Below are 11,339 nucleotides of genomic sequence, written 5' to 3' on the forward strand. Positions count from 1 at the left end.
TCTCTTAGAAAGTCAATTTTTACATTTTTTAAATGTATTGCATTATTTTGTGTATTTCTCTTATTTTTCATTGAAAATAGTATTACAGTGGTACCTCGGGTTACAGGCGCTTCAGGTTACAGACTCTGCTAACCCAGAAATATTACCTCAGGTTAAGAACTTTGCTTCAGGATGAGAACAGAAACTGCGCGGCGGCGGCGGCACAGCAACAGCCACCTGGTGCTTAACCTGGTGCTTCAGGTTAAGAACAGTTTCAGGTTAAGAACGGACCTCCGGCATGAATTAAGTACATAACCAGAGGTACCACTGTATATTTATTGAGAGTGAAATTCTGTTTAACTATTATTTACTGACATTTTGAAAGTTTCTTTTATTCTATACTACTATATTCTAATGGATAACTGAACTTTACTTTGTTTGATAGTGACCTTTTCTATTATCCCTAAATTTTATTGGATCAGATTTTTATAAGATGTGTGATCTTTCTTGTATATTTTGTTGTTCTTCCGGCATGTAAACCACCCTGTGTATAGCAATGTAAAAATATGGTATCTAAAAGTAAAATGAAAATGAAATTATATCCTATTATTTGTATGAGCAATTGGTTGAGTGTGTGATCTAGCCAAGATCAGATGAAGCAGATTAAGGGGGGAGGTGAATACTTACTTTGGAACCTCAAACAACTCATGAGAAGGAAGTATACTGAAGAGTAGTTCATGGAAATGGTAAGAGATGTGAGAAGTTATCCCACCAATGATGAGGCTCCCGGGCTGGTACCACTCTTGTGGAACAGGGAGGGGATCATTCATGTGGCACTTCCTGGTATCTGCTTTACATTGTTTGGGAAGCTGAAGCAGCAGCAACAACACATGTAGACCCACCATCTTCATAGCAAACTTCCTCTCTAGCATTCTCTTGCTCCAGCATCCAGCCTTCCATTAATGCCTTACTTTGGGTGGTGCCTGACTCTGCTAATAAAGGAAAACAACACACTTATCTTTAGCGTCAGCAGAATTCAAGTGCATGCCTCAGCAGGCTAGTAGAGACAACCAATACTGAAGTTTGCTCTACAAAATGGCAACACACATTGCAGCTCAAACTGGCAGAACCTTACCTGCATCTTGTCACTCATCAGTGACAGGATACTTGCTTGTTTTCTGTATCTACTTATGGAGACAGTGCTTTTACTAAATGTTGTTATTTTCTGAAACACCACTGGAGCTTTGGGCAGGTGAACGAATGACAGTAATTTGGACACCTGCAGGGGGAGATAGGTAACTTTTACTAAATGTTGTTCTTTTCTGTAACACCACTGGAGCTTTGGGCAGGTGAACTAATGACAGCAATTTGGATAGCTGCAGAGGGAGATAACTTCCCTCTGCAAAGTCACTGTGCCAGAAGCACTTCAGGTAGCAAACATATTTGTTCTCTACTTGAACCTGGCAACGAGAATGTTATGCTCCTCAAGGAGACAACAAATAGCTGATGCGTCCCAGACTTCCAGGAAGGGCAAATTCATACCCTAAAGTGAATCCAGACATTTCCATAATTGTGAAGAAGCTCAGAGCATCAGTGCTGAAATAATGACCACTGTCCAATCCCAGTTTTTTGACCCACACTAGATACAGCTCTTGCCATGTAGTTTGGAATTGTTTTTGTATTCTTGATGTTAAACAAACAACTGTTACTAGTTTATGAGAAAGCTGTAACAAGACTGTGGAGGCTTGAAAGCCCCCTCCCCCCCCATATATCCTTCTTATTGAATATTGTTCCTGATTCACCTGCACCAAGCTTGCAGGGAGGTTAGATTGTATCTGGTCTTCACTGAACATTCATTCTGATTAGTTTGTGTGGAAATTATACAATAATGAGCATTCATTCTGATTTGGAATGGATGAGAAATTTGACGCAGTTCTTATTTGAACACAAATATATGAAGTCCACTCTTTCTGAAGCAATAGGAGAACCAAAACAGAGGCTTCCCTTAAAGTTCATGGAATTATCCTCATTTTGATGCAGTTCTCCAACAAGAGCCCCTAAAATATACATATTAGCAGAAATGTGTCTAAAAATGAAAACAGTATTGAAAATAACCCACAGAAATTCAAAGGGATGGCTCAGTTGGTTAGAGTGCGGTGCTGATTGATAATGCTAAGGTTGCAGGTTCAATCCCCACATGAGACAGCTGCATATTCCTGTATTACATGGGGTGAAACTAAATGATCCTCAGGATACCTTCCAACTCTTCAATTTTATTATTCTATGAATGCATTATATCATGGGAAATTGCTGGCCAAAATGTGTACATTATTCAAAACTGCACAAAAAATGTATTTATTAGGAGAAATTTGCACTAAAATGCTGGTGAATCTGTGAAGATCTGAATTTAAGGTTGGGAAAAGATCATTCTGTTCCTAACTCTGATTTGCTTGCAGGGTGCATTTACATCTACCTGTTAAGAAAGAGTTCATCCCATACTTTTCAGTTCCCTCCCTGCATTACTTTCCTAATAGAAAACAGTCTGCATTTTGTGGCTTGGTTGCACTAGGGCAGCAGAACACTTTAATCCACCTGAAATGCAAAACCTGAAGTTTTGCTATGTGATGGAATAAATCCCAGATAATACTGACAGTACCCTGTGCCCCCACCACAGTCTTGATAGAACCCCTGGTATTCACAGTTGGAGGAAAGTCCTCGTTGTTTTAACACATGCAGAACAAATAGTATAAGTTGTATAAAACAGGGCTGCCATACATCCAAGAGACATAGCTGGAATTCGGCCCACATAAAGGTGTCCAGATGGAAATTGCTGAAATCCAGATGTATGGCAACCCATGTTGATGTTGTGAGTGTAGATTTTGGTGAATTTCCTTTTTCCTTTCCATTTATTTTTGAGAACTCAACAACTTTGGGCGACAATTTTGCCCCCCAAAAGAGCAAAGTGTCCAGATTTTCACGTTTTTGAAATATGGCAATTCTTTATAATACCACAAGAGAGTTTGAATTGTTACTACTGTAATGGAACTGATAAAAGGTGAAGTGCTGTTTCGTTTAATCTTAAGTGGAAACAACTTTGAAAATACTATAAATATCTCAATAAGAAGACAGGCTGGGGAGAGATAAATGATTCTCAAAGAATCATTTCAGACATGTTTGCTCTGGGTTGATCATATTAGGATGCAGATGATCTCTATATCTATATACGTATTACATAACTAGCTCATATTTAGCTTGTACTTAGTATGGACTCTGTGCAAGAAATTAGCAGGGAAGAGAAACTGAGCAAGGATTGTATGGGAATGTCGTTAAACTTTCCTTGCTTTGCATCAAGAAACATATTTCTTATTCTCAGTAGGAGGGGAAGCAAATACACACTTTTCTGCGTTACATATAGATAGATGATAGATAGATAGATAGATAGATAGATATAGATAGATAGATGATATAGATAGATAGATAGATAGATAGATGATAGATAGATAGATAGATAAAATAAACTTTATTTCTCTTTTTGAATGAGGAAAACAAGTACACATATGAACAAACACCATACTATTTCCACTATAGATCTCTTAATATTATGGAGCCAGGATGCTTGCTATCCTGCAATTATGTGCTTTGAATGTATAGTCCTGGCTCCACATAAGGCTTGTACACAGTTGGAGGCATTACATTTCTGAAAACCAGGAGGGGAGAGTATTCTTGTGCTTTGAATCCTGCTTGTGGATTTCCCACAAGCATCTGGTCAGTTATTTGAGAACAGGCTGTTGGATTAGATGACCATGGCCTGATCCAGCAGGATCTTCATGTGTTCTTATGTTCTTAAGGTCTTGAGTTGTGTGATTACTATGTTATTTGTTATGTTGAAAAATATCCTGTGGTCTTTGGGTGAAGGGCTATATAAATAAAAGGAATAAAAATATTTGGGCACACCAAGTAATTTCTGTAACTGTTATCAGGTTTGAGGGTGATCTTTATTTTATTTCTTTTGTAAGTATCAGCCTTGGTCAGCTCAATTATGCCTTGATCAGACCACACCTGGACTACTGTGTCCAGCTTTGGGCACCACAGTTTCAGAAATATATTGACAAGCTGGGGAGTGTACAGAGGTGGATGGCCATGATGATAAGGATCTGGAAAACACCCTTTTGAGGAATGGTTGAGGAAGTTTGGTATGTTTATCCTGGTGAAAAGAGGACTAAGAGAAGAAAAGAGAAGGCCGCCTCCTGTCAAACTTGTTATGTACTGAAGTTCTCACCCTGGGCCAGCAGGGGGATACTGTAGATAGTTATGCAAATGAAGAATCGAAAGTGACGTTCAGTGATTGGATAGTTTGTATGCAAATGAAGGATCGAAAGTGACGTTCAGTGATTGGATAGTTTTAGAAAGTTGCAACAGTTACGCTGTACTGGAGCTCTATATAAGCAGGCTGACTGAGCTCTTCAGTTCAGTTCAATTCTGGCCTCTGAATAAACAAGAGCTGTTGAAGAATCGCTGTGTCGTCTGATATCTTCGCTCACAACTTAACAAAACTCTGAAGACATAAATCTGAAATCCAATTATATATACAGTGGTACCTCAAGTTACAAATGCCTCAGGTTACAAACGCTGCAGGTTACAAACTCTGCTAACCTGGAAGAGTTACTTCGAGTTGAGAACTTGACCCCAAGATGAGAACAGAAATTGTGTGCCGGTGGCGCAGCAGCAGCAAGAGGCCCTATTAGCGAAAGCACGCCTCTAGTTAAGAACAGTTTCAGGTTAAGAACGGACCTCCAGAATGAATTAAGTTTGTAACTAGAGGTACCACTGTGTGTGTGTGTGTGTGTGTGTGTGTGTGTGTGTGTGTGTGTGTGTACATACTTTGGAAAAATAGAGTGAATAAGGTATTAACCTCTGATGCTCTGAAAAAGCCGCTTTGTATGCTGGGAGACTGAGACATTCCTGGCAACCTGACTGGGGGGGAGTGACTTAGAGTGAAGGAATGTTCATCTCCGCCCCCCCCCCCAAAAAAAACAACTCAGGGCATAAGGTCACAAAATCCTCTTTCTCTACTTAACTTTGAGACTGCTATAAATTATTACTGAGAGGATCTCAGGTTCTCTAACCCCTTTTCTCCTAAAGCACTAACCCTGTCAAAATAATGGGGATGTTGGGAGAGATATATTCTTTAATTATTTCTCTTTCTTAGTTGCTCCCTGTTGTTCAGCTCAGGCCTCAGTACAATGATGTAGCATTTAGGAGAAAAAATGCAAACCAATAACCCAGCACTGGAGGCCAAGATAGAGAAAATCTCCACAGCCACCATTTCCTTTCCTCTTGAACTCAGGTAGGTTGGAACAAAGGACAGCCAAACACTACAAAATGCCATCATGCTGAAGGTAATGAACTTGGCTTCATTAAAACTATCTGGTAACTTGCGAGCTAGGAATGCCACAGTGAAGCTGGCAATGGCCAATAGGCCCATGTAACCCAAGACAGTATAAAACATGGCAACTGACCCTTCATTACATTGCAGAATGATCTCTTCTGTTACCGAGTGCATGTCTAAATCAGGGTATGGGGGAGAGGTTGCCAACCACACAGCACAAATACCTGCTTGAATAAGAGAGCAGGAAAGGACAATGGAGTTGGTCAGTCTTTTCGTCACCCATTTCTTCATCCTAGATTCAGGCTTTGTAGCTAGAAATGCCAGTGAAACAATGGTGGTCTTTGCCAACACACAAGAAACAGCCACTGAGAAGATGATGCCAAAAGTTGTTTGTCGAAGAAAGCAGGTCACTTTCCCAGGTTGTCCGAGGAAAAACAATGACGAGAGGAAGCAGAGCAGGAGGGAGACAAGGAGAGTGTAGGTGAGGTCCTTGTTGTTGGCTTTGACAATGGGGGTATCTTTGTGCTTAACAAAGATTCCTAACACCAAGGCTGTCATCAGGAAAAAGGAAACAGCAACTGAGGCTAAACTGATCCCTAATGGCTCGTCGTAAGAGAGAAAGCTTGTAGTTTTCGAGATGCATCCATTTTTCCCTCCATTTGGAAATTGTTCTTCTGCACATTTGAAACAATCACCCATGTCTGAAAAATAGAAGAAATTACAGTTCAGTGCAAGTGTCACAAACTGTTCCCCACTCCATATGGAAGTTGTAGTTCATGCTGATTTCTGCCTGCATGTGTCAAGTGTGTAGATAGATGAATGTGAAAATGAATGCTCTGAACATTCAAAGAAAGCTGCTATAAAAGGAAAGCCTCTCCAGGAATAGTCAAGTCATCTTACATAACTCACGTAACTCTCTTTTGATGGAAAAACTGGAGTACTATAGAAGCATACCTGTCTTGTTGGAAATCTTCCCTTCTGGGCATGGAACACAATCGTAACAGCAAAATTTTCCCCCTTCCTTCCTTTTCTTCTGATTGCCAGACTGGCAGTGCTCATTACACAAAGAAATGGGGAGTACCTAGCCATAATAATGAATGGAGTTACAATGAGAGATCGATTGATATATTAAAAATTCAGTTATTGATCTCCAAATAAAAAACCTTACTACTCAGCCCAGTAGTATTGCATACCGAAAAAGAGCTGGCCCACAAAGAAAACTTATCTCAATCACCCAGAATTTATTTCATATTAAAACAAGGTGCAGAATATTATAATTAACTTAATGTCACCTGTATTGAACTTGTAATATTATTTTTAGAATTGCAGTTTTGGGCTTTGCTGTTACAACTAGTGTTTTTATTTTATTTTTAGAGTTGTATAACACTGACCTTATTTTGGAGTTTAGATAATGCTAGGCAGCAAAGGAAATTAGAAATTCAAAGGACCTCTGTGGTTACCTGGTTAAATCCTCTGTGCCACACAACCATACTCTCATTTATAGTGAATTCTTTCCCTTCGGAATCACTGGGGCCCACCCTTCCAATTTTCAATCTCTGGAATGACATGTTTGGAAAAGTGACCAGGTTCATGATGTCAAATCCGCCACCCACTTCCCTTTTGTCATTAAAGGACACCATTTCTCCAGCTGAGTTGTTAAATGAAATTCCTTGAAGAAACAGATGGAGCTGTTTGAAAGAGAAGTAGAAATAAATAAAGTAAAAAGAGAGGGAAGGAACAGGAGATAAAATTGTATAGGATATTTCATGTGGCTTTACTAATATCATTTAGCTCAGGGATGAGGAACCCCAGGTGCAGAGTCCAAATGCCCTCTCTATGGTCTTCAGCATTCTCCCAAGACTACACTCTCATGATCATTCCTCATTGGCCCTGCAGTGTGACTTCATTAGAGATGTCGGAATTCCAACAACAACAAAAAGAAAACAGAAGCGGAAATTGTCCTCTTATTCATCCCCTTTCTGGAATGGAAATCAATCCAGTTAATATTAATTGGCATTTGTTCTTGCTTTCAGTCAGCAAGTGATACACAATGGATAATGTTCCCCCCCCAAATTACATTCCATTTATTTTGCATTGAAATGAATAGTGGGGGGAGGGGGAAATGTACCACTCTTTTACTTAAATTCTAAACTAATGCAAATTGCATAAGTGATTTTCTAAATTACATCAAATAGCAGAGAATGAGAAAAATAACAGTATTTGTTGGAAACTAAACTGCAGCAGAAAGGAAACAGCACTGAATAAAGACAGTTCAGGATGATAACTGCTGCCTTATCCCATCATCAGCCTTCCTTAGGTGCTTTTTCTTCGCCAGAACATGTTTTGGACTGGGATAATGCCTCTTGCTTGTCAGAATGGAGAGAGATTGTTTGCATATGCAAGTACACCTTTGACAGTTGCATGGCCGGAACATTGTCTACTGCACAATAATAAGAATCGTATCCATTTATCTGTACACATTTGCCTCAGAAACTTATCGGAAAGTGAGAATTTGTGCTGCATTGTAGAAAACAAATTGTTTCCAGACTCCAGTTATATGAGGAATTGTCAAGGCACAAAATCTCACCTATACTTTTTATTGAAGTAAGAATATTTGTAGTGGAAACATTACCTGCCAAGGCTGTATATGATGAAGATCAACAGCTGCACTCCCCAACATTGCTTTCTGGCTGGATCTAGATGAATAAATGGCACGCAAAGCATGAGCCACCGCATAAACACCATTATAGATACTGTAGCTATGGCCTGTCATATGTGTTTCAAAAATAGGTCTAATAAGATATTCAACCTTCTCCTCCCCAGTACACATTCCATCAAATGGCACTGACCCTCTCAGATTTGGGTATATACAGTCAAATGCTTGCTCCCAGAATTCTTTAAGAAAGCCATCTCCATCAGTCCAATAAGGTTTTACTACCTCAAGAAATTCCCTGAACTGTAAAATATCATTTGAGTGAACTGTAAAGGAAATGGCACCTTGGAACAGTTCAAAATCCCACCCCCTTTGATGTCCTGGAGATAGTAAATCCAATTGGGTTGTCATGATCCACACCTTTCTAAAAGATTTATTTTCTTTGTTTCCAGGATCTCTTAAAAAGATTACAGTTCTCAGCCATGCAATTGTCAAAGATTCTCCATAGATGATAAACACACTGACTTTTTTATCACTGAAAGGTACATATATACTTGAGGCTATATCGTTAATTTCATCCAAGTCATCTAAATAGGGTTGTTGTGGGATTCTTTTCATGAAGGCTGAACAGATTCCATTTTGTGAAAGCATAAGTTCCAGGGTCTGCAAGAAATGTTCTCCACTGGTGTTATCAAAAGCAAAGAGACCAACCCACTTCCAACCAAAATACTTAAGTAACTGGATGATCCCCACATATTGCTGGGTTTCATTAGGGACCATGCAGTAGAAGGAAGTGATCTGAGTGCTATGAATCTCCTGAGGGGGAAATGAGCCATATGTGAGCTAAAAAGAAAAAGAAAAAAAGGACAAATATTGGATGGAACAATTCGGCAGACTCTTACAAAGAAACAAATACATGAAGGAATTTGTAGAATTCGGGGGGATATTTGGGCAAGGTGTTATGAAATTTATGGGAAGATTTCTATTAGTTCTCTCTCTTTTTTATTTTTATAAATATTTATTGAAATTTTCAAAAAATAAAGAAAAAACAAAAAAAACAATTAAAAACACATAAAATTTACATTCCTTACTATCAATAACCAATTTCCTTGACTTCCCCACACCTCCCCTTCTTGTATTCCAGTTCCAATTTTTAGCTCAGCAAGTTCTTATCCCCAAACTTTACCTTATTTTCTTTAATTCATTTTAGTTAACCAATTTTAACTTATAAACCTCAATCTTTATACATCAGTACTTATTCTTAAAAATCTTTTTCTAAGGTCAACCCCAATTCCCTTCCACGAATTCCCCATTTGTATATTAGTGGCAAAACAAAATTAAATGAAACAGAGTATAATTGTACACCCTTTGGATTCCCAAAGCCCCGCCCCCCTTTCCCGGTTTCGAACCCCAACAAATGTCCATCAGTCTATCTGCTGTCAGCCTGGCGACCTCACATCCGAGGCTCTTAATTCTCCCTCAATTCCTCTCTGCCGGTTTTTTTGATAGTCCTTTATATTGAACTCCAAATCTCGAAGAAGCTCTGTCCCAATAAGGTCCATGTTTCTTCCAGCCAGGCCTCCATATTTAAAAGTGGAGCCAAAATCTTGTTTCTTGCTTCTCTTAAGTCCAAATGTCCCAAAAGCTCCAGTTTCCACTTTAGCCAGGTTTGTATTCCATAGGTCTTCAGATCTCCACATAAGGAGATCTCTCCATTCTCCATTCTTCAATTCAAACCAAATTTTCATCATCCTGATCTTATTTTCCTTTGTATCCATCTTAACCGGCCTCTGGCTCTCCTTAATCATCTGTGGCATTATAGCTCCTCCTTCCTTTTCCTTCAAATCGTCATGTATCTCTTTCCTCACATTCTCAAATTTCTCAGATTTCTTTTCTTGTTCAGCTGCAGAGATTTTTAGTTCAACTGCAAAACCTTTTTGTTCAGCTGCAAAGACTTGAGTCAAGTCCCTTCCAGGCTCAGTAGCTTTATTTACTGTTCCATTCAATATTGTAACATTTGTAGCCAAAACATCACTTTGTTCTTGTAACTTTCCCAAGAGAAAAAAAGTCCTCTCCAGTTCAGCCAGTGTTTTTCCACTTGCAGCCATTTTTGTAATGTCCTCAACCCCCCTAGAGGGATTCTGGTTTCTTAGTATCTTCCAGTTCCAACCCAAAAGTCAAGTTAGCCTTTTCTTCTTTATTTTTAACAATTTGTTACCAAATTGTAACAAATATAACCAGCAAAGACAACAGAAACAAAGTTCTCCTTTTTTCCCAACTTTGACATCTAGTTTGACAGCTGTCAAAGTCTTCTATGTCTCTTCAGCAGGCTCTCTCACCGATCGCTCCCGGGTCCTGGGGGAGGGGTGACAATTCCGCTCTCAATATTAGCTCTTATCCTCCAGCACTATCACTTATATTGCCAAAACGTGGAGTTAATTGCTTTTATCCACAAAAGAGAAAGGTGTTCTCTCAACCTTAGTTATAAAATCCTTGCTTTAAGATGTTTACAAGGCGGGTAGGCGGACTTCCTCTTTGCACCTTACCCGGTCGTGCCTAATTCCCCAAAAAAATTTCCCTTTTTAAGTCCAATTTCTGTATTACTCACGGGTTGTTACTTTTAGTCCAAATGTTCTGAGAAAGAAGTCAGCGCTCTCCGTCCATGGCATGCGGCTTCACTCAGTAGGGGAAGCAGTCGACTCACAGCACCGCACCGCTCTCCGTCCCCCGTTCCGGAGCCTTTAAAAAGGCTCCTTCGCGGGTCGGGGGGCGCAAATGGTGCCCGCCGAGTCACCAGGTCCACAGGCTTCAGCGCCTGTGGTTTCTGAGGGTCCCTGCGTCGCTGCCGCGGCAGGACCCGACCCCTACTAAGCCGATTCCCTCCGGAGCTCGGAGGGAATCCGCCATTAGGCGATGGCGCTAACCCGGAAGTCTAGTTCTCTCTCTCTCCCTCTCTCTCATTTTGAAATAAATTACTCACAGAATGATGAAATGAAACATGTCTGCTTCCCAGTGCAATAGTCCTACCTGTGGAATCTTGTATAATCCTAAAATGTCTGCTATATGGAAGGAGGTATCAGAGCCAAGTCCACCAATGATGGCTATGAGGTTTTTCTGGGAGCCACATTTGTAGTTGGGGACAAATGTATGTGATTTGAAGAGAAGTTCCAGAGTAGTATGATAGGTCATCTTTGCATCATAGTAGCTGTCATAGATGTGGAACCCGAAAGTGACATTGGGCAAGATCTTGGGGTTTTTGTTGACCTCATTCACAGCAAATGCCAAGGCAAGAATGTGCTGGTAAAATTTTGTTACCAT

General features: G+C 39.9%; 1 protein-coding gene across 1 annotated transcript; it reads right to left on the reverse strand.

Moving 5' to 3' along the window:
- Positions 1-5,167: 5,167 nt before the first annotated feature.
- Positions 5,168-11,339, reverse strand: LOC128399213 (vomeronasal type-2 receptor 26-like). Its single transcript, XM_053360461.1, has 5 exons — positions 11,049-11,339; positions 8,576-8,864; positions 6,829-7,037; positions 6,323-6,449; positions 5,168-6,069 (listed from the first exon to the last, which is right to left on the reverse strand). The coding sequence occupies exons 1-5, from the start codon at positions 11,337-11,339 to the stop codon at positions 5,168-5,170; spliced, it is 1,818 nt and encodes a 605-aa protein (XP_053216436.1).

This window comes from Podarcis raffonei, chromosome 13, assembly GCF_027172205.1.
Source record: "Podarcis raffonei isolate rPodRaf1 chromosome 13, rPodRaf1.pri, whole genome shotgun sequence".
Classification (NCBI taxonomy): Eukaryota; Metazoa; Chordata; class Lepidosauria; order Squamata; family Lacertidae; genus Podarcis; species Podarcis raffonei.